Source organism: Oncorhynchus mykiss, chromosome 9 (genome assembly GCF_057628025.1).
Source record: "Oncorhynchus mykiss isolate SJ-2025 chromosome 9, ASM5762802v1, whole genome shotgun sequence".
Taxonomy (NCBI): domain Eukaryota; kingdom Metazoa; phylum Chordata; class Actinopteri; order Salmoniformes; family Salmonidae; genus Oncorhynchus; species Oncorhynchus mykiss.
The window spans coordinates 81,464,599-81,487,398 of NC_143030.1; the positions used below are offsets into that span (position 1 = coordinate 81,464,599).

A 22,800-nucleotide genomic window follows, 5' to 3' on the forward strand; every position below is an offset into this window, starting at 1 on the left:
CAGTGGGGTTTATTACATCAGAGTGAAACCTCATTTATTGTCTGATCTGAAGTTTCAAACATGTGATGTCTAGTTTGTGTCTGCATTTCACCAACGATGACCACAAACTACTCCCAGCCATTCACCAACGATGACCACAAACTACTCCCAGCCATTCACCAACGATGACCACAAACTACTCCCAGCCATTCACCAACGATGACCACAAACTACTCCCAGCCATTCACCAACGATGACCACAAACTACTCCCAGCCATTCACCAACGATGACCACAAACTACTCCCAGCCATTCACCAACGATGACCACAAACTACTCCCAGTCCCCACTGACCTCCCCACTGACCTCCCCGCTGGCCTCCCTGCTGACCTCCCCGCTGACCTCCCCGCTGACCTCCCCGCTGACCTCCCCACTGGCCTCCCCGCTGGCCTCCCCGCTGACCTCCCCACTGACCTCCCCACTGACCTCCCCACTGGCCTCCCCACTGGCCTCCCCGCTGACCTCCCCGCTGACCTCCCCGCTGGCCTCCCCGCTGGCCTCCCCGCTGACCTCCCCGCTGACCTCCCCGCTGACCTCCCCGCTGGCCTCCCCACTGACCTCCCCACTGACCTCCCCACTGACCTCCCCACTGGCACAATGGAAGACTTTAACTGTTATGGTGCGTATATAATGCCTTTAACTGTGCCGAATCAGATTCAGACATCCCTTTAAGAAGTTTATAAACGCCCCCATTTTCACATAAAAGCCATCTGGTATAGACATTAGATTACATACCAGTGGCTGTTTCCATCCCTAATGCTGCTCTGCTGTAACGATCTGAGGGCCACGCCACGCTAGGTTAGCTAGGACCTATCAGATCAGGGATTATAGGCTACACTTTGTGTGTTCATTACAGAATGTTCGGGCTTGGCCGTGGATGATGCTCTGAAGTCCTTCTGCACTCTTAGAACAAAAAAGGGTTCAGAAAGGGTTTAGTATTGAGTATTTATTAGGATCCCCAAGGCAGTGGCTACTCTTCCTGGGGTCCAAACAATACAACACCTCATATACATAACACTACATAATGCTAGCTTGAGTTACCTGGAGAGAGCAGAGAGTTCCACGTAGTCATGGGTCTATTTAATACTGTGTGTTTGCCAGCCTCTGTTCTGAACCTGGGGACTGTGAAGAGACCTCTGGTTGCATGTCTTGTGTGATACCCATGAGTTTCCAAACTGTGTGCAAACTGCTTGAACAGACAGTTCGGTACCTTCAACACATCAACACCTCACACAAAGTCCAATAGTGAACTAGGCGCTCCTCAACTTTGAGCCAGGAGAGATTGACATGCATACCACTGACAGCGCAATACGTGCTGCTCTGTTCTGGACCAATTGCAATTTTCCTATGTCCTTCTTTGCCGCATATGACCACACAGCTGGGCAGTAGTACAGGTGCGACCTAACTAGGGCCTGTAGGACCGGTCTGGTCCTGTCTGGTCCGGTCTGGTCCGGTCTGGTCCTGTCCGGTCCTGTCTGGTGTACTGCCTGGTCCTGTCTGGACCTGCCTGGTCCTGTCCAGTCCTGTCCGGTCCTGTCTGGTGTACTGCCTGGTCCTGTCTGGACCTGCCTGGTCCTGTCCGGTCCTGTCTGGTCCTGTCCGGTCCTGTCTGGTCCTGTCCGGTCCTGTCTGGTGTCCTGCCTGGTCCTGTCTGGGGTCCTGTCTGTACCTGTCTGGTCCTGTCTGGTCCTGTCTGGACCTGTCTGGTCATGTCTGGTCTTGTTTGTTCCTGTCCGGTCCTGTCTGGACCTGCCTGGTCCTGTCCGGTCCTGTCTGGTCCTGTCTGGTCCTGTCCGGTCCTGTCTGGTCCTGTCCGGTCCTGTCTGGTGTCCTGCCTGGTCCTGTCTGGGGTCCTGTCTGTACCTGTCTGGTCCTGTCTGGTCCAGTCTGGTCCTGTCTGGTCCTGTCTGGACTTGTCTGTTCCTGTCTGGTCCTGTCTGGTTGATTGTAATGTCAAGAAAGCAGAGCAACGCCTTATCATGGACATATTTCCCATTGAGTCTATACATTTAGACCATCTTACCATCTTTTTTAGTGTTACACCCAGCAGTTTAGTCTCTTGAACTTTGCTCAATAGCCACATTATTTATTAATATACCTAGATTAAGTTTAGGGTTAAGTGAGTGATTTGTTCCCAAAACCTATGCTTTTAGTTTTTTTTTAGATATTTAAACACCAGTCTGTTGGTAGTTACCCATTTCTAAAACAAGGATTCAGTTATTTATTTTACTGTCGTAGCCGACGTGTCTACTGTTCAGTCGTCAGCGTACAAAGACACACAGGCTTTATTCAAGGTCAGTGGAAGGTCATTAGTAAACACAGAAAACAGTAATGGACTCAACTGATTTTGCATTAGAGAAACTTCCAGTTCAAGAAAACCCCTCTGTGTTCTATTTACTTTCTAGTAACTAGGAAAAGGAAAAGAGGAGATCGGGCTGCCTTCTGAGAATCCGTTGGCGAGAGAGTAAACTCCCACTGCCTTCCATTCTACTTGCTAACATGCAATCATTGGAAAATAAAATTGACGACCTACGATTACAATTATTCTACCAAGAACTAATATCTTATGTTTCACCGAGTCGCGGCTGAAGGACGACACGGAGAATAAAGAGCTGGCTGGGTTTTCCAGCACCGACAGAACAGAGAAGCTACGTCTGGTAAGACGAGGGGTGGGGGTGTGTGTCTATTTGACAATAACAGCTGGTGCGCGATGTCTAATATTAAAGAAGTCTTGAGGTATTGCTCGCCTGAGGTCGAGTACCTTATGATAAGCTGTAGACCACACCATCTACCAAGAGAGTTCTCATCTATTTTATTCGTAGCCGTCTATTTACCACCACAGACCGATGCTGGCACTAAGACCGCTCTCAACCAGCTGTATAAGGCCATAAGCAAACAAGAAAATGCTCACCCAGAAGCGGCTCTCCTAGTGGCCGGGGACTTTAATGCAGGCAAACTTAAATCTGTTTTACCTAATTTCTACCAGCATGTCACATGTGCAATCAGAGGGGAAAAAACTCTAGACCATGTTTACTACACACACAGATGCATACAAAGCTCTCCCTTTTCCTCCATTTGGCAAATCTGACCATAATTCTATCCTCCTGATTCCTGCTTACAAGCAAAAACTAAAGCAGGAAGTACCAGTTACTCACTCAATACAGAAGTGGTCAGATGACGCGGATCCTACGCTACAGGCTGTTCCGGGATTTATCCAATGGCAGTGAGGAGTATAACACCTCAGTCATCGACTTCATTAATAAGTGCATCGACGACGTCGTCCCCACAGTGACCGTACGTACATATCCCAACCAGAAGCCATGTTTAAGAACAGGCAAGAGCTGCCGCTTTCAAAGAGCGGGACAGTAATCCGGACGCCGATGAGAATTCCCGCTATGACCTAAGACGAACCATCAAACAAGCAAAGCGTCAATATCGGATAAAGATTCAATCCTACTACACCGGCTCTGACTCTCGTCGGATGTGGCAGGGCTTGAAAACTATTACGGACTACAAAGGGAGACCCAGACACGAGCTGCCCAGTGACGCGAGCCTACCAGACGAGCTAAATGCCTTTAACTTCTTGGCGCACCCATCCCGTTAGCGGGATCATTTTCGTCAACGTCCGCTAAATTGCAGATCACCAAATTCGAATTAAATTACTAAAAATATTTAATTTTCATGAAATCACAAGTGCAATATAGCAAAACACAGCTTAGCTTGTTGTTAATCCACCTGGTGTGTCAGATTTCAAAAAAAGCTTTACAGCAAAAGCTATCTAAGCATTTGACATCTCTCTCAGCAGACAAAACATTACAAACAGTAATTAAAAAGTAAAAAGTAGATTGGTCACGAAAGTCAGAAAAGCAATAAAATGAATCGCTTACCTTTGATGATCTTCGGATGTTTGCACTCACGAGACTCCCAGTTACCCAATAAATGTTCCTTTTGTTCGATAAAGATTCCTTTTATATCCAAAAACCTCCATTTGGTTGGTGTGTTTTATTCAGAAATCCACAGGCTCGTGCAGGTGTCATGTCAAACGTTTTTTTATAATCAATCCTCAGGTTGTTTTTACAATAAATAATCTATAATATTTATAGATGATTACTGCCCTGTAGCACTCACGTCAGTAGCCAGGAAGTGCTTTGAAAGGCTGGTCATGGCTCACATCAACAGCATCCTCCCGGATACCCTAGACCTACTCCAATTTGCATACCGCCCCAACAGATCCACAGATGACGCAATCTCAATTGCACTCCACACTGCCCTTTCCCACCTGGACAAATGGAACACCTGTGTGAGAATGCTGTTCATTGACTACAGCTCAGCGTTCAACACCATAGTGCCCACAAAGCTCGTCACTAAGCTAAGGACTCTGGGACCAAACACCCCCCTCTGCAACTGGATCCTGGACTTCCTGACGGGCCGACCCCCAGGTGGTAAGGGTAGGTAACAACAAGCTGCCAAGCTGTTCCTCAACACTGGGGCCCCTCAGGGGTGTGTACTTAATCCCCTCCTGTATTCCCTGTTCACCCACGACTGCGTGACCAAACACGACTCCAACACCATCATTAAGTTTGCTGACGATACAACAGTTTTAGGCTTGATCACCGACCACGATGAGACAGCCTATAGGGAGGAGGTCAGAGACCAGGCAGTGTGGTGCCAGGACAACAACCTCTCCCTCAACGACGAGACAGCCTATAGGGAGGAGGTCAGAGAACTGGCAGTGTGGTGCCAGGACAACAACCTCTCCCTCAATGTGAGCAAGACAAAGCAGCTGATTGTGGACTACAGGAAAAGGCCGAACAGGCCCTCATTAACATCAACGGGGCCGTAGTGGAGCAAGTCGAGCGCCAAGTCTAGGACCAAAAGGCTCCTCAACAGCTTCTACCCCATAAGACTGCTTAACAATTAATCAAATGGCCACCAGACTATTTACATTGACCTCTCCCCCTCCTCCATTTGTTTTGTACACTGCGGCTACTCTCTGTTTATTATCTATGCATAGTCACTTCGCCCCTACCTACATGTACAACTTACCTCTAACCTGTACCCCCACACACTGACTCTGTACCGGTACCCCCTGTATAAAGCCTTGCTACTGTTATGTTATTGTGTTACTTTTTATAATTCTTTACTTTAGTATTTCTCCTCTTGATCTGCACTGTTGGTTAAGGGCTTGTAAAGGAAGCATTTCCCGGTAAGGTGTATCTACACTTGTTGTATTCAGCATTTCACGGTAAGGTCTACACTTGTTGTATTCGGCGCATGTGACAAATAATGTTAGATTTGATTTGATGTGACAAATACAGGAGAAAGAGTTCTCTCTCTTTCTCTCTCTCTCGGTCTCTCTGTCTCTGTCTCTCTCTCTGTCTCTCTCTCTGTCTCTCTGTGTCTCTCTCTGTCTCTCTCTCTTTCTCTCTCTCTCTCTGTCTCTCTGTCTCTCTCTCTCTCTGTCTCTCTGTCTCTCTCTCTTTCTCTCTCTCTCTCTCTGTCTCTCTGTCTCTCTCTCTGTCTCTCTCTGTCTCTCTCTCTCTCTCTCTGTCTCTCTGTCTGTCTCTCTCTCTCTCTCTGTCTCTCTGTCTCTCTCTCTGTCTCTCTGTCTCTGTCTCTCTGTCTCTCTCTCTGTCTCTCTCTCTGTCTCTCTGTCTCTCTCTCTCTCTCTCTGTCTCTCTGTCTCTCTCTCTGTCTCTCTGTCTCTCTGTCTCTCTCGCCATCTAAGTTCACTCTGAAAATACTTCCATGTGCCCTCTGCTTACCTTTATTAGATTGGTCTCAATGCAACGTCTAATTTAATAAAGGGGAATGCGGGTTCCTTGCCGCTGTTATCCTCCCTTGCAAGAAGTTCACAGTTGTTTTGTGCTGTGCATATAAACTGAGTATGTAGACTGACCAGGTGAATCCAGGTGAATCCAGGTGAATACTATGATCCCTTATTGACGTCACCTGTTAAGTCCACTTTAATCAGAGTAGATGAAGGGGAATAGACAGGTTAAAAATACATTTTTAAGCATTGAGATAGGAGGAATGGGCAAGACAAAATATTTAAGTGCCTTTGAATGAGGTATGGTAGTAGGTGCCAGGTGCACTGTTTTGTATCAAGAACTGCAACGCTGCTGGGTTTTTCAGGCTCAACAGTTTCCCGCGTGTATCAAGAATGGTCCACCACCCAAAAGACATCCAGCCAACAAAACACAACTGTGGGAAGCATCGTAGTCAACATGTGGCCAGCATCCCTGTGCAGCACTTCCGACACCTTGTAGAGTCCATGCCTGTTCTGAGGGACGGGGGACGGGGGTGCTACTCTCTTACTAGCAAGGTGTCCCTCATGTTTTGTACACTCAGTGTATAAACTCTCTTAGCATTAAGTTAGGACAATTTACTCATTTTCTTGTAGCAGAACTACAGACAGTAAGGCTTTTACAGTGAGCAGAGTGAGTAGAGTGAGTAGAGTGAGTAGAGTGAGCAGAGTGAGTAGAGTGAGTAGAGTGAGTAGAGTGAGCAGAGGAGTAGAGTGAGCAGAGGAGCAGAGTGAGCAGAGGAGCAGAGTGAGCAGAGTGAGTAGAGTGAGCAGAGTGAGCAGAGTGAGCAGAGGAGCAGAGTGAGCAGAGTGAGCAGAGTGAGCAGAGGGAGCAGAGGAGCAGAGTGAGCAGAGGAGCAGAGTGAGCAGAGGAGCAGAGTGAGTAGAGTGAGTAGAGTGAGTAGAGTGAGTAGAGTGAGTAGAGGAGCAGAGTGAGCAGAGTGAGGAGAGTGAGTAGAGGAGCAGAGTGAGTAGAGTGAGTAGAGTGAGTAGAGTGAGCAGAGGAGTAGAGTGAGCAGAGGAGCAGAGTGAGCAGAGTGAGCAGAGTGAGTAGAGTGAGCAGAGTGAGCAGAGTGAGCAGAGGAGCAGAGTGAGCAGAGTGAGCAGAGTGAGCAGAGGAGCAGAGTGAGCAGAGTGAGCAGAAGAGCAGAGTGAGCAGAGGAGCAGAGTGAGTAGAGTGAGTAGAGTGAGTAGAGGAGCAGAGTGAGCAGAGTGAGCAGAGTGAGGAGAGTGAGTAGAGTGAGTAGAGTGAGCAGAGTGAGCAGAGGAGCAGAGTGAGCAGAGTGAGTAGAGTGAGCAGAGTGAGTAGAGGAGCAGAGTGAGTAGAGTGAGTAGAGGAGCAGAGTAAGCAGAGTGAGTAGAGTGAGCAGAGTGAGCAGAGTGAGCAGAGTGAGCAGAGGAGCAGAGTGAGCAGAGGAGCAGAGTGAGTAGAGTGAGTAGAGTGAGTAGAGTGAGTAGAGTGAGTAGAGGAGCAGAGTGAGCAGAGTGAGGAGAGTGAGTAGAGGAGCAGAGTGAGCAGAGTGAGCAGAGGAGCAGAGTGAGCAGAGTGAGCAGAGGAGCAGAATGAGTAGAGTGAGTAGAGTGAGTAGAGTGAGCAGAGTGAGCAGAGGAGCAGGGTGAGTAGAGTGAGTAGAGTGAGTAGAGTGAGGAGAGGAGCAGAGGAGCAGAGTGAGCAGAGTGAGCAGAGGAGCAGAGTGAGCAGAGTGAGCAGAGGAGAGTGAGCAGAGGAGCAGAGGAGAGTGAGCAGAGGAGCAGAGGAGAGTGAGCAGAGGAGCAGAGTGAGTAGAGGAACAGAGTGAGCAGAGGAGCATATCTTATTAAGGAGCACCTCTGTACTTTTTAACTAAGACTAGTAGACTCGTAGACTCGTAGACTCGTAGACTCGTAGACTTGTAGATTTGTACATTCATAGACTCGTAGACTTGTAGATTCATAGACTCGTCGATTCGTCGATTTGTAGATTCGTAGACTCGTAGATTCGTGGACTTGTAGATTTGTTGACTTGTAGATTTGTAGTCATCTATAAAAAAAATATTCTATTGATATTCTGGATTTATTTTTCAAGCATTCAGAATGCTTTGAAGTGCTGTGAATAAATTCTGTGTATGAATACAGGTGGTGTGTGTGTGTGTGTGTGTGTGTGTGTGTGTGTGTGTGTGTGTGTGTGTGTGTGTGTGTGTGTGTGTGTGTGTGAGTGGTGTCGAGCATGGATTAGATGTTTTCTGCCAAGATGTATGGTGCTCCAATCATATCTCACCCAGCAGCTGCAGAGAGGCGGGATGGAGGGAGAGAAGGAAGGGGAGTGTGTCACCTTGTCAGTGTGTGTGTGTGTGCATTCGGATTCCATGCCATTCCATGCCACAGACAACGTGGCAGGAGAGAGAGAGGGAAAGAGAGAGAGAGCGCGAGAGAGAGGGAGGGAGGGAGAGAGAGAGATAGTAAGAGGGAGAGGGAGGGAGAGAGAGAGAGAGATAGTAAGAGCGCGAGGGAGAGGGAGGGAGAGAGAGAGATAGTAAGAGGGAGAGAGAGAGAGGGAGAGAGGGAGGGAGAGAGAGAGAGAGAGGGAGGGAGGGAGTTAGAGAGAGATAGTAAGAGAGCGAGGGAGAGAGGGAGAAAGAGCGAGTGAGCGAGGAGTCTTTAATCACTGAAGTGGTATCGGGGAGTTACGTTGAACCTACTGAGATTATAGGAAGAGGTTTTAATCACCTTGAGGAGAGGGAGGAGCATGGTGGAAACAGATTAGAATTACCAAACAGAGATATCCTGAGAGAGGTAGAGAGAGACAGGAGGGCTAGAGAGAGAGTGGGAGAGAGAGCGAGCTTGGAAGACAGAACGAGGGGCAGAGAAAGAGCGAGAGACCGACAGACAGAGAGAGAGAGAGAGAGAGTGAGCAGAGTGAGCAGAGTGAGTAGAGGAGCAGAGGAGCAGAGTGGTGGGAGCAAGAGACGTGAGAGACTACCTCAGTCCTTGGTTTCCACTAAGAGGAGAGAGAGAGAAGAACTGACTACTCCAGTCCTTGGATTCCACTAAGAGGAGAGAGAGAGGAACTGACTACCCCTGTCCTTGGTTTCCACTAAGAGGAGAGAGAGAGGAACTGACTACCTCAGTCCTTGGTTTCCACTGAGAGGAGAGAGAGGAACTGACTACCTCAGTCCTTGGTTTCCACTGAGAGGAGAGAGAGGAACTGACTACCTCAGTCCTTGGTTTCCACTGAGAGGAGAGTGTTGAACTGACTACCTCAGTCCTTGGTTTCCACTAAGAGGAGAGAGAGAGGAACTGACTACCTCAGTCCTTGGTTTCCACTGAGAGGAGAGAGAGGAACTGACTACCTCAGTCCTTGGTTTCCACTGAGAGGAGAGAGAGGAACTGACTACCTCAGTCCTTGGTTTCCACTGAGAGGAGAGAGAGGAACTGACTACCTCAGTCCTTGGTTTCCACTGAGAGGAGAGAGAGAGGAACTGACTACCTCAGTCCTTGGTTTCCACTAAGAGGAGAGAGAGAGGAACTGACTACCTCAGTCCTTGGTTTCCACTAAGAGGAGAGAGAGAGGAACTGACTACCTCAGTCCTTGGTTTCCACTGAGAGGAGAGAGAGGAACTGACTACCTCAGTCCTTGGTTTCCACTAAGAGGAGAGAGAGAGGAACTGACTACCTCAGTCCTTGGTTTCCACTAAGAGGAGAGAGAGAGGAACTGACTACCTCAGTCCTTGGTTTCCACTGAGAGGAGAGAGAGGAACTGACTACCTCAGTCCTTGGTTTCCACTGAGAGGAGAGAGAGAGAGAGGAACTGACTACCTCAGTCCTTGGTTTCCACTAAGAGGAGAGAGAGAGAGAGGAACTGACTACCTCAGTCCTTGGTTTCCACTAAGAGGAGAGAGAGAGGAACTGACTACTCCAGTCCTTGGTTTCCACTGAGATGAGAGAGAGAGGAACTGACTACTCCAGTCCTTGGTTTCCACTGAGAGGAGAGAGAGAGAGAGGAACTGACTACTCCAGTCCTTGGATTCCACTAAGAGGAGAGAGAGAGAGAGGAACTGACTACCTCAGTCCTTGGTTTCCACTAAGAGGAGAGAGAGAGGAACTGACTACTCCAGTCCTTGGTTTCCACTGAGATGAGAGAGAGAGAGGAACTGACTACTCCAGTCCTTGGATTCCACTAAGAGGAGAGAGAGAGAGGAACTGACTACCTCAGTCCTTGGTTTCCACTAAGAGGAGAGATAGAGAAGAACTGACTACTCCAGTCCTTGGATTCCACTAAGAGGAGAGAGAGAGAGAGGAACTGACTACCTCAGTCCTTGGTTTCCACTAAGAGGAGAGAGAGAGGAACTGACTACCTCAGTCCTTGGTTTCCACTAAGAGGAGAGAGAGAGAGGAACTGACTACTCCAGTCCTTGGTTTCCACTAAGAGGAGAGAGAGAGGAACTGACTACCTCAGTCCTTGGTTTCCACTAAGAGGAGAGAGAGAGAGGAACTGACTACCTCAGTCCTTGGTTTCCACTAAGAGGAGAGAGAGAGAGGAAGTGACTACCCCTGTCCTTGGTTTCCACTGAGAGGAGAGAGAGAGAGGAAGTGACTACCTCAGTCCTTGGATTCCACTGAAAGGAGAGAGAGGAACTGACTACCTCAGTCCTTGGTTTCCACTGAGAGGAGAGAGAGGAACTGACTACCTCAGTCCTTGGTTTCCACTGAGAGGAGAGAGAGAGAGGAACTGGCTACTCCAGTCCTTAGTTTCCACTAAGAGGAGAGAGAGAGGAACTGACTACCTCACTTCTTGGTTTCCACTGAGAGGAGAGAGAGAGGAACTGACTACCTCAGTCCTTGGTTTCCACTAAGAGGAGAGAGAGAGAGGAACTGACTACTCCAGTCCTTGGATTCCACCGAGAGGAGGGAGAGAGAGGAACTGACTACTCCAGTCCTTGGATTCCACCGAGAGGAGGGAAAGAGAGAGAGGAACTGACTACTCCAGTCCTCGGATTCCACCGAGAGGAGGGAGAGAGAGGAACTGACTACTCCAGTCCTTGGATTCCACCGAGAGGAGGGAGAGAGAGGAACTGACTACTCCAGGCCTTGGATTCCACTGCAGACAAATGTAATAAGAGCAGGCGGCAGGGAAAAAGCCATGTGACCGACTGGCTGATTACTTGAATCACTTCCCCCCTCCCAGCCAGCCCTTTACACACACATTTCTCCCATTCAAGGGCACTCCCCTTCCCTCCATGCACTAGATAGGGAACAGGATGCACATTAGGACAGAGACAATGTGTGTGGGTGCCATTGAGTAAGGTCTGTTTTATGAGATTAAATTAACAGGTCTTTCTTGTAAAAACATATATTTTTTTTATCTCAATGAGCATATGAAATAAAGATTCAGGATTCAGTTGAGAATAAGAATAATTACTTTATCAAAACTGACTTCTGCTTTATCTCTCTCTTTCCCTCGCTCTCTCTCTTTATTTATTTAACCTTTATTTAACTAGGCAAGTCAGTTAAGAACAAATTCTTATTTTCAATAACGGCCTAGGAACAGTGGGTTTAACTGGTCTAGGAACAGTGGGTTAACTGCCTGTTCAGGGGCAGAACGACAGATTTGTACCTTGTCAGCTCGGGGGTATGAACTTGCAACCTTCCGGTTACTAGTCCAACACTGTAACCACTGGGCTGCCCTGCTGCCCCATATATACAGGTTGGAGAGGGGGACTGTTATATACAGGTTGGAGAGGGGGACTGTTATATAAATGGTTGGAGAGGGGACTGTTATTTACAGGTTGGAGAGGGGACTGTTATATACAGGTTGGAGAGGGGGACTGTTATATAAATGGTTGGAGAGGGGACTGTTATTTACAGGTTGGAGAGGGGACTGTTATATACAGGTTGGAGAGGGGGACTGTTATATATACAGGTTGGAGAGGGGGACTGTTATATACAGGTTGGAGAGGTTGGAGAGGGGACTGTTATATACAGGTTGGAGAGGGGACTGTTATATACAGGTTTGAGAGGTTGGAGAGGGGACTGTTATATATACAGGTTGGAGAGGTTGGACTGTTATATACAGGAAGCTGTCTTCCAATTACCACTGAAGGCTTCGTCCCAAATCACACCCTATTCCCTATATATAGTGCAGGGCCCTGTGCAAAAGTAGTGCACTATATAGACATTTGGACACCATTTGGGAGCCTTAATTAACACTCATACAACAAACAGGTCCTGTGTGTGCCTCAGTTGGTAGAGCATGGCGCTTTGCAACCCCCAGGGTTGTTGGGTTTGTTTCCCACGCCGACCAGTATGAAAATGTATACTCTCACTACTGTACTTTGATCTGGATAAGAGCATCTACTAAATTAGCTGAAATGTCGACCACGCAGCAGCTATACTATCTAGGTCTATACTATCTAGGTCTATACTATCTAGGTCTATACTATCTAGGTCTATACTATCTAGGTCTATACTATCTAGGTTTATACTATCTAGGTCTATACTATCTAGGTCTATACTATCTCTAGGTCTATACTATCTAGGTCTATACTATCTAGATCTATACTATCTAGGTCTATACTATCTAGGTCTATACTATCTAGGTCTATACTATCTCTAGGTCTATACTATCTAGGTCTATACTATCTAGGTCTATACTATCTAGGTCTATACTATCTCTAGGTCTATACTATCTAGGTCTATACTATCTAGGTCTATACTATCTAGGTCTATACTATCTAGGTCTATACTATCTCTAGGTCTATACTATCTAGGTCTATACTATCTAGGTCTATACTATCTAGGTCTATACTATCTAGGTCTATACTATCTAGGTCTATACTATCTAGGTCTATGTTATGGATGTCGAAGATGGCTGAACTTACATTCCGATCCGTTCTCTCCCTGCATTCCAGTCCGCACACACACACCACGGGACAAGAATAGATGAGACGCAATGACAGGACCTAAATGTAGCCCTGAATCCAACCCCTAACCCTTACGCCATTCACTATGGATGGGCATCTAAAAGCCCTTGAGATCCATCAGTGTTATATATATGTAAATATTGAACGAGCAATGTTGGAGCGCCCATAGACGTAGATACAGTAGAATAGAATACAGTATATACATATGAGATGAGTAATGCATAGACATAGATAGAGTAGAATAGAATACAGTATATACATATGAGATGAGTAATACATAGACGTAGATAGAGTAGAATAGAATACAGTATATACATATGAGATGAGTAATACATAGACGTAGATAGAGTAGAATAGAATACAGTATATACATATGAGATGAGTAATACATAGACGTAGATAGAGTAGAATAGAATACAGTATATACATATGAGATGAGTAATACATCATATGTAAACATTGTTAAAGTGACGCAATATTGGCCAGACCAACACTGGACACGAGGGACATTTTAAACCTACAAATTCAAGGTTTACTTTTGTTTCCGATGGTCTGTAACAAAATGTAATGTGCCAATATTGTGTCGATGCCTCCTTGACGTGGCTGCAAGGCTACTGCTAACGTAATGCAACATTTCCACGTTTTCACATAGATTTACAAAATCCCACGTTTTTCGTTTCTGTTTCACACACTTCCATGGAAAAAAATACATACGTTACGGGCCTATAAAAAGTTTGGGAACCACTGCTGTAGACGATTCTGTGCTTCCAACTTTGTGACAACAGTTTGGGGAAGGCCCTTTTCCTGTTTCAGTATGACAATGCCCCCGTGCACAAAGCGAGGTCCATAAAGATATGGTTTGTCGAGATCGGTGTGGAAGAACTTGACTGGCCTGCACAGAGCCCTGACCTCAACCCCATCAAACACCTTCTGTATATTAGAGAGAGAGTGCTAAAGCGGTAGCGCGTCCTTAGTTGATACACTCACTACCGAGTTCCAAACTGCCTCTGGAATCAACGTCAGCACAATAACTGTTCGTCAGTAGCTTCATGAAATGGGTTTCCGTGGCCGAGCAGCAGCACACAAGCCTAACATCACCGTGCGCAATGCCAAGCATCGGCTGGAGTGGTGTAAAGCTCGCTGCCATTGGACTCTTGAGCAGTGGAAACACGGATGCCAGGAGAACAAAAGCTTCTTGCTCGAATGCATATTTACAACCGTAAAGTTTGGTGGAGGAGGAATAATTGTCTAGGGCTGTTTTTCATGGTTCGGGCTCCTTAGTTCCAGTGATGGGAAATCTTATCGCTGCGTCATACGATGACATTCTAGACCAGGTATTACCCCTAGGCTCAAAGCTGTCGGGGGTACTCCAAATAAAAATGTGATTCACATTTTTTATTAAATTCCGCACATTTTCAAACAGTCCATCTATATTTTCCAATGGGACTATACATTTGGGTGAGTTTTTTTCTCTCTCTCACCTGCGTAGCCTCGTTCAGCGTGTAGTGTTCAGCGAAATAACAACACAATGTTAAATACAGGTAGCCTAGTCAGATAATTAACATCCAATCACAATCGTTACTCTCTCGCAGGAATTAGCGGTCCAAATGGAGCCAAACGTAACTGCCGCTCATGTTTGTATCTGTACTGATGGAGCAAAAGCCATGACAGGGAGACATAGAGTGGTAACGCACATGCAAGCAGTTGCTCCCGACACCACTTGGGTACACTGCAGCATCCACCTAGAGGCTCTTGGGTACACTGCAGCATCCACCGAGAGGCTCTTGCTGCCAAGGGAATGCCTGATAGCTTGAAAGACGTTTAGGACACTACAGTGAAAATGGTTAACTTTGTTAAAGCAAGGCCCCATTAACTCTCGTGTATTTTCTGCATTATGCAACGATATGGGCAGCAACCATGTGACGCTTTTACAACATACAGAAGTGCACTGGGGCAAAGTATTGACACATTTCTTTAAATTGAGAGACGAGCTTAAAGTTTTCTTTACTGACCATCGTTTTCACTTGTCTGACCGCTTGCATGATGGCGAGTTTCTCACACGACTGGCCGGTTTCTCGACTGAATGATCTGAACCTAGGATTACAGTTTCTTACACGACTGGCCTGTTTCTCGACTGAATGATCTGAACCTAGGATTACAGTTCCTCCGCAACTACAGTTGAAGTCGGAAGTTTACATACACTTAGGTTGGAGTCAGTTTTTCAACCACTCCACACATTTCTTGTTAACAAACTATAGTTTTGGCAAGTCGGTTAGGACATCTACTTTGAGCATGACACAAGTCCTTTTTCCAACAATTGTTTACAGACAGATTATTTCACTTATAATTCACTGTATCACAATTCCAGTGGGTCAGAAGTTTACATACACTAAGTTGACTGTGCCTTTAATCAGCTTGGAAAATTCCAGAAAATTATGTCATGGCTTTAGAAGCTTCTGATAGGCTAATTGACATCATTTGAGTTAATTGGAGGTGTACTTGTCGATGTCTTTCAAGGCCGACCTTCAAACTCAGTGACTCTTTGCTTGACATCATGTGGAAATCAAAAGAAATCAGCCAAGATCTCAGAAAAGATTGTAGACCTCCACAACTCTGGTTCATCCTTGGGAGGAATTTCCAAATGCCTGAAGGTACCATGTTCATCTGTACAAACAATAGTACGCAAGTATAAACACCATGGGACCACGCAGCCCTCATACCGCTCAGGAAGGAGACGCATTCTGTCTTCTAGAGATGAACGTACTTTGGTGCGAGAAGTGCAAATCAATCCCAGAACAACAGCAAAGGACCTTGTGAAGATGCTGGATGAAACAGGTACAAAAGTATCTATATCCACAGTAAAACAAGTCCCATATCGACATAACCTGAAAGACCGCTTAGTACAGAAGAAGCCTCTGCTTCAAAACCACCATAAAAAAACAGACTACGGTTTGCAACTGCACATGGGGGACAAAGATCGTACTTTTTGGAGAAATGTCCTCTGGTCTGATGAAACAAAAATATAACTGTTTGGCCATAATGACCATCGTTATGTTTGGAGAAAAAGGGGGATGCTTGCAAGCCGAAGAACACCATCCCAACCATGAAGCACGAGGGTGGCAGCATCATGTTGTGGGGGTGTTTTGCTGCAGGAGGGACTGGCGCACTTCACAAAATAGATGGCATCATGAGGTAGGAAAATTATGCGTGGATATATTGAAGCAACATCTCAAGACATCAGTCAGGAAGTTAAAGCTTGGCCGCAAATGGGTCTTCCAAATGGACAATAACCCCAAGCATACTTCAAAAGTTGTGGCAAAATGGCTTGAGGCCAACAAAGTCAAGGTATTGGAGTGGCCATCACAAAGCCCTGACCTCAATCCAATAGAAAATGTGGTGGCAGAACTGAAAAAGCGTGTGCGAGCAAGGAGGCCTACAAACCTGACTCAGTTACACCAGCTCTTTCAGGAGGAATGGGCCAAAATTCACCCAACTTATTGTGGGAAGCTTGTAGAGGCTAAAAAAGTTTGACACAAGTTAAACAATTTTGACACAAGTTAAACAATTCATCACCATTTTCGATGAACAAATAAGGTTTTATATGTAAGATGGTTAAATAAAGAGCAAAATGATTGATTATTATTATATTATTATTTGTGCCCTGGTCCTATAAGAGCTCTTTGTCACTTCCCACGAGCCGGGTTGTGACAAAAACTCACACTCATTCTTGTGTTTAATAAATGTATTGTATAGGGTGTGTGTGGCAGGCTTACAATGATGGCAAAAAACAACATTTGGGAGTGAGCTGACCCTGGTGCTAGAGGGGGTACACAGCTGGAGGTTGAATGTTTTAAGGGGTACGGGCCTATAAAAAGTTTGGGAACCACTGCTGTAGACGATTCTGTGCTTCCAACTTTGTGACAACAGTTTGGGGAAGGCCCTTTTCCTGTTTCAGCATGACAATGCCCCCGTGCACAAAGCGAGGTCCATAAAGATATGGTTTGTCGAGATCGGTGTGGAAGAACTTGACTGGCCTGCACAGAGCCCTGACCTCAACCCCATCAAACACCTTTGAGATTAATTTGAACACCGACTGCGAGCCAGGCTTAATCACCCAACATCAGTGCCCGACCTCGCTCAAATTCTGAGCGACAACGGAGTGATCAAATTAATATCCAGCACCTGTATAAGGGTGTCCATTTGGGGGACAGACCATGCCTAAAGATTTTAAGGTTTATTTAAAAGCCAATCACATTATGTCCTTATGACATACATAGTAATTGAAATGGGTACTGTGATTGTGTTAGGGTTGTAGTGGGCTTAAAAGGGTTTGTTCACTGGCCACCCCTCATAGCCTGGTTCCTCTCTAGGTTTCTAATCTCCACCCGGCACAGCCAGAAGAGGACTGGCCACCCCACATAGCCTGGTTCCTCTCTAGGTTTCTAATCTCCACCCGGCACAGCCAGAAGAGGACTGGCCACCTCTCATAGCCTGGTTCCTCTCTAGGTTTCTAATCTCCACCCGGCACAGCCAGAAGAGGACTGGCCACCCCACATAGCCTGGTTCCTCTCTAGGTTTCTAATCTCCACCCGGCACAGCCAGAAGAGGACTGGCCACCCCACATAGCCTGGTTCCTCTCTAGGTTTCTAATCTCCACCCGGCACAGCCAGAAGAGGACTGGCCACCTCTCATAGCCTGGTTCCTCTCTAGGTTTTTTCCTACATTCTGGCCTTTCTAGTTTTTCCTAGCCACCGTGCTTCTACACCTGCATTGCTTGCTGTTTGGGGGTTTTAGGCTGGGTTTCTGTACAGCACGTTGAGATATCAGCTGATGTAAGAAGGGCTTTATCAATGAATTGGATTGAAATTTGATCGATGCGTAGTTGTTGTGAAGCTTCCTGTTGCCCTTCTGTAGAGCAGTGACAGCAAATCAGATGTATTTGGCAGGCACGGTCACAGCTTATGGCAGATTCAATTCTGTGTGTGGGAGTGTGTGTGTGGGGGTTGTGTGTGTGTGTGTGTGGGGGGGGGGGGGGTTGTGTGTGTGGGTTGTGTGTGTGTGTGTGTGTGTGTGTGGGGGGGGGGTTGTGTGTGTGTGTGTGTGGGTTGTGTGTGTGTGTGGGTTGTGTGTGTGTGGGTTGTGTGTGTGTGTGGGTTGTGTGTGTGTGTGGGTTGTGTGTGTGTGTGGGTTGTGTGTGTGTAGGTTGTGTGTGTGTGTGGGTTGTGTGTGTGTGTGTGTGGGGGGGGGGTTGTGTGTGTGTGTGTGTGTGTGTGTGTGTGTGTGTGTGTGTGTGGGTTGTGTGTGTGTGTGTGTGGGGGGGGGGGTTGTGTGTGTGTGTGTGTGTGTGTGTGTGTGGGTTGTGTGTGTGTGTGTGTGGGGGGGGGTTGTGTGTGTGTGTGTGTGTGTGGGTGTGTGTGTGGGGGGGTTGTGTGTGTGTGTGTGGGGGGGGGGTTGTGTTGTGTGTGTGTTTGTTTGTTACCATTTGTGTTAGTTTATATTAGTGTCTACAGTACAATAGGCTATGTGTGTGTGAGTGTGTTCGTCTCTCTGTGTTTGTCTTAATCTTAGCATGGTGTTGCGTGTTCCGTTGTCGTATTGTGTGTGTGTGTGTGTGGTGACAGTGGGCAGATGGCGCTCTGTCTGGGGAAATCAGAGGGTAAATCTCTCCATTTAGTGGCCGTAGAGAGAGTCAGGGCTGGAGGGATGGAGGGGAGAGCTGCTCACACACCACCCCCAGCAGGGTGACCTGACACGGGCCAAGGAGAGGGAGGAGGGCGGGAGGGGAGAGCTGCTCACACAGCACCCCCAGCAGGGTGACCTGACACGGGCCAAGGAGAGGGAGGAGGAGGAGAAGCCCTATAATTCCTATCTATGACAGCCACACACACACGTCTCTCTCTCTCTCACTCTCACACACACACACACACACACACACACACACACACACACACACACACACACACACACACACAAAGCTTGTCGTACAGTATTTTGATATTGGATGTTATATATCAGAATGTCATAAATCAGGGTACCCCCCCCAATCTGTTAATTATCTGAGATGTGTTCTGTCGCTGTCACCTGTCTGTGGGAAATGTCGTGCCATCGAAATGACTATCAAGAAACAGCTAATTAATAAGCATCATTTTCAATTGTAGCACGATTGAAATCTTGCTCGCCAATGAGACCTATATTTCATCTAGAACAATAGTGGCATGATGGAGCAGCATGTCTGTCTAACGGGAGTTGTGTTCTGACCGCAGAGAACCAAACTGATATACTGTACCTCAAATGTGTTGTCAAGGAAACAGAGATAGACGAAGGGAGGATTTCAGAGTGAGATAGATAGACGAAGGGAGGATTTCAGAGTGAGATAGATAGACGAAGGGAGGATGTCAGAGTGAGATAGATGGAGGGAGGATGTCAGAGTGAGATAGATAGACGAAGGGAGGATGTCAGAGTGATATAGATGGAGGGAGGATTTCAGAGTGAGATAGATGGAGGGAGGATTTCAGAGTGAGATAGATGGAGGGAGGATTTCAGAGTGAGTTAGATAGATGAAGGGAGGATTTCAGAGTGAGATAGATGAAGGGAGGATTTCAGAGTGAGATAGATGAAGGGAGGATTTCAGAGTGAGATAGATAGATGAAGGGAGGATTTCAGAGTGAGATAGATGAAGGGAGGATTTCAGAGTGAGATAGATGGAGGGAGGATTTCAGAGTGAGATAGATGGAGGGAGGATTTCAGAGTGAGTTAGATAGATGAAGGGAGGATTTCAGAGTGAGATAGATGCAGGGAGGATTTCAGAGTGAGATAGATGGAGGGAGGATTTCAGAGTGAGATAGATGGAGGAAGGATGTCAGAGTGAGATAGATGGAGGGTGGATTTCAGAGTGAGATAGACAGAGGGAGGATTTCAGAGTGAGATAGACGAAGGGAGGATTTTAGAGTGAGATAGATGAAGGGAGGATTTCAGAGTGAGATAGATGGAAGAAGGATGTCAGAGTGAGATAGATGGAGGGAGGATTTCTGAGTGAGATAGATAGAAGGAGGGAGGATGTCAGAGTGAGATAGATGGAGGGAGGATGTCAGAGTGAGATAGATGGAGGGAGGATTTCAGAGTGAGATAGATGGAGGGAGGATGTCAGAGTGAGATAGATGGAGGGAGAGACCGGAGGGGTGTGAGAGAGGAAAGGATGAAAGGGAAGGAGGCTCTGCTGAGGCTGGGGTCATATCCCATCTAAAACGGGGCTGACAATACGATGCTGCGCTCTGGCGCTCTGTGTCACAGCAGCGGAGAAGAGAGAGAGGGGTGGGGGGGCCACACAGGAGAGGAGAGAGAGAGAGGGGTGGGGGGGCCACACAGGAGAGGAGAGAGAGGGGTGGGGGGGCCACACAGGAGAGGAGAGAGAGGGGTGGGGGGGCCACACAGGAGAGGAGAGAGAGGGGTGGGGGGGCCACACAGCAGCGGAGAGGAGAGAGGGGGGTGGGGGGGCCACACAGGAGAGGAGAGAGAGGGGTGGGGGGGCCACACAGCAGCGGAGAGGAGAGAGGGGGGTGGGGGGGCCACACAGGAGAGGAGAGAGAGGGGTGGGGGGGCCACACAGCAGCGGAGAGGAGAGAGGGGGGTGGGGGGGCCACACAGGAGAGGAGAGAGAGGGATGGGGGGGCCACACAGCAGCGGAGAGGAGAGAGAGGGGTGGGGGGGCCACACAGGAGAGGAGAGAGAGAGGGGTGGGGGAGCCACACAGCAGAGGAGAGAGAGAGAGAGAGAGGGGTGGGGGAGCCACACAGCAGAGGACAGAGAGAGAGAGGGGTGGGGAGCCACACAGCAGAGGAGAGAGAGAGAGAGAGGGGTGGGGGGCCACACAGCAGAGGAGAGAGAGAGAGAGAGGGGTGGGGGAGCCACACAGCAGAGGAGAGAGAGAGAGAGGGGTGGGGAGCCACACAGCAGAGGAGAGAGAGAGAGAGAGGGGTGGGGGAGCCACACAGCAGAGGAGAGAGAGAGAGAGGGGTGGGGAGCCACACAGCAGAGGAGAGAGAGAGAGAGAGGGGTGGGGGGCCACACAGCAGAGGAGAGAGAGAGAGAGAGGGGTGGGGGGCCACACAGCAGAGGAGAGAGAGAGAGAGAGGGGTGGGGGAGCCACACAGCAGAGGAGAGAGAGAGAGAGAGAGAGAGAGAGAGAGAGAGAGAGAGAGAGAGAGAGAGAGGGGTGGGGGAGCCACACAGCAGCGCAATATCTTAGTTTATTATCCGTTGAGATTTTTTTATAATTTTTTTTTTGTACAATTGCCTTCATTGATGGAGTTTCATGCGCCACATTTGTAACACTATAGATTAGAAAGGCTGTCGTGTCGTTTTACGAGTACCCTTGTCGCCAAGAGGAAAAATCTTTCGGGTGCTTGATGGTGCTAATAGCATCCCTGCGGTTGCCACTAGTGAGCAGAGGATGCTGCTGCTGCTGCCTGACGACGCTCTGACGATCAGGGAGGGCAATCCCGACTGCCTTACCACACTCTCAACCGTTTAACCTACATCCTCTAACCTATATATTTTGTGTAGTCTGGCTGTCTGTTCCTCGGCGGCGCACAGAACAGCCAAGGATTGCTTTAGGAATATGAATACAGCCGTAACTGTGTGGCTCGGTCCCATCGTCTAGGTTCTTGTTCCGTCGCGATTGGGGGAATTCTGTCTCCCGTTCGTTTTCTTTAATGACTGGATTTGTGTTTTGCTGCGCGATGTACATGGATAAAACCAGTGTGCTCCGGGGTAAGTCAATATGGATTCGTTTATTCGCCGTCATCCGTTGTGCCCGTGCATTATCTGTTTGTTCCCGTGAAATAGCGCAGTTAATGATCGGAGACCAGCATATCCGCAGTGGATGTGTGCTAGCCTGCATGTAGTAATGCATCGAGGTCGCGCTTGTCCCCCAGACAGATGGAAGAGCAGGGAGCATAGCCACCCATCCACCCACATCACTATAGGTGATGTGATGTTTGCAGCAGGCAGCAGTGAAAACTGTGTCAATGATTTATCGACTGCATACATTCATTTATAATGTGTGAAGTAATCTATTGTTAGTAACCTACAATGTGCATATGCAAGTGGACATATTTGGATAAATGACATGGCTGTGTGATCAAAATGTTGGTGTATCCATTCAAGGACAATCATCCAGGACCCAATGAATGGGGTAACACTGGGTAATGGCTATTAGTAAAAAAAGAGTGTAAGAAATGGGCTGCAAGCTCTACAAGCTGCACATTAGCTCAATACTCTATAGTAAAACACACCGTGCTGTGTCTTTCAAATGGAATTCTAGGCTTCTATGTATGTATGTTGGTATCAGGCTGGTCTCAGGCTGGTCTCAGGCTGGTATTAGGCTGGTCTCAAGCTGGTCTCAGGCAGGTCTCAGGCTGGTCTCAGTCTGGTCTCAGGCTGGTCTCAGGCTGGTATCAGGCTGATATCAGGCAGGTATCAGGCTGGTCTCAGGTAGATATCAGGCTGGTCTCAGGCAGATATCAGGCTGGTCTCAGGCAGATATCAGGCAGGTATCAGGCTGGTCTCAGGCTGGTCTCAGGCTGGTATCAGGCTGGTCTCAGGCTGGTCTCAGGCAGATATCAGGCAGATATCAGGCTGGTCTCAGGCTGTTCTCAGGCAGATACCAGGCTGGTCTCAGGCTGCTCTCAGGCTGTTCTCAGGCTGGTCTCAGGCAGATATCAGGCTGTTCTCAGGCTGTTCTCAGGCTGGTCTCAGTCTGGTGTCAGGCTGGTCTCAGTCTGGTCTCAGGCTGGTCTCAGGCAGATATCAGGCTGGTCTCAGGCAGATATCAGGCTGGTCTCAGGCTGTTCTCAGGCAGATACCAGGCTGGTCTCAGGCTGCTCTCAGGCTGGTCTCAGACAGATATCAGGCTTGTCTCAGGCTGTTCTCAGGCAGCTATCAGGCAGATATCAGGCTGGTCTCAGGCTGTTATCAGGCAGATATCAGGCTGGTATCAGGCTGGTCTCAGGCTGGTATTAGGCTGGTATCAGGCTGGTCTCAGGCTGGTATCAGGCTG

At 47.8% G+C, this 22,800-nt stretch overlaps 1 protein-coding gene and 1 long non-coding RNA gene across 3 annotated transcripts in view; both read left to right on the plus strand.

The window, feature by feature from the left end:
- Window positions 1-22,800, plus strand: part of LOC149981353 (uncharacterized) — a 437,375-nt gene that overhangs the window by 227,660 nt on the left and 186,915 nt on the right. The gene's annotated exons all lie outside the window — the stretch shown is intronic.
- Window positions 1-22,800, plus strand: part of fgd1 (FYVE, RhoGEF and PH domain containing 1) — a 145,239-nt gene that overhangs the window by 20,047 nt on the left and 102,392 nt on the right. Inside the window, exon 1 of one of the 2 annotated variants that reach the window (XM_036989079.2) lies at window positions 20,925-21,512. The exons of the other annotated variant lie outside the window; for it this stretch is intronic. Within the exon in view, the coding sequence (XP_036844974.2) occupies window positions 21,455-21,512 (58 nt within the window). The 5' untranslated portion in view covers window positions 20,925-21,454. Of the gene's footprint in view, window positions 1-20,924; window positions 21,513-22,800 lie in introns of those variants that run through there. 2 annotated transcript variants of the gene reach the window in all.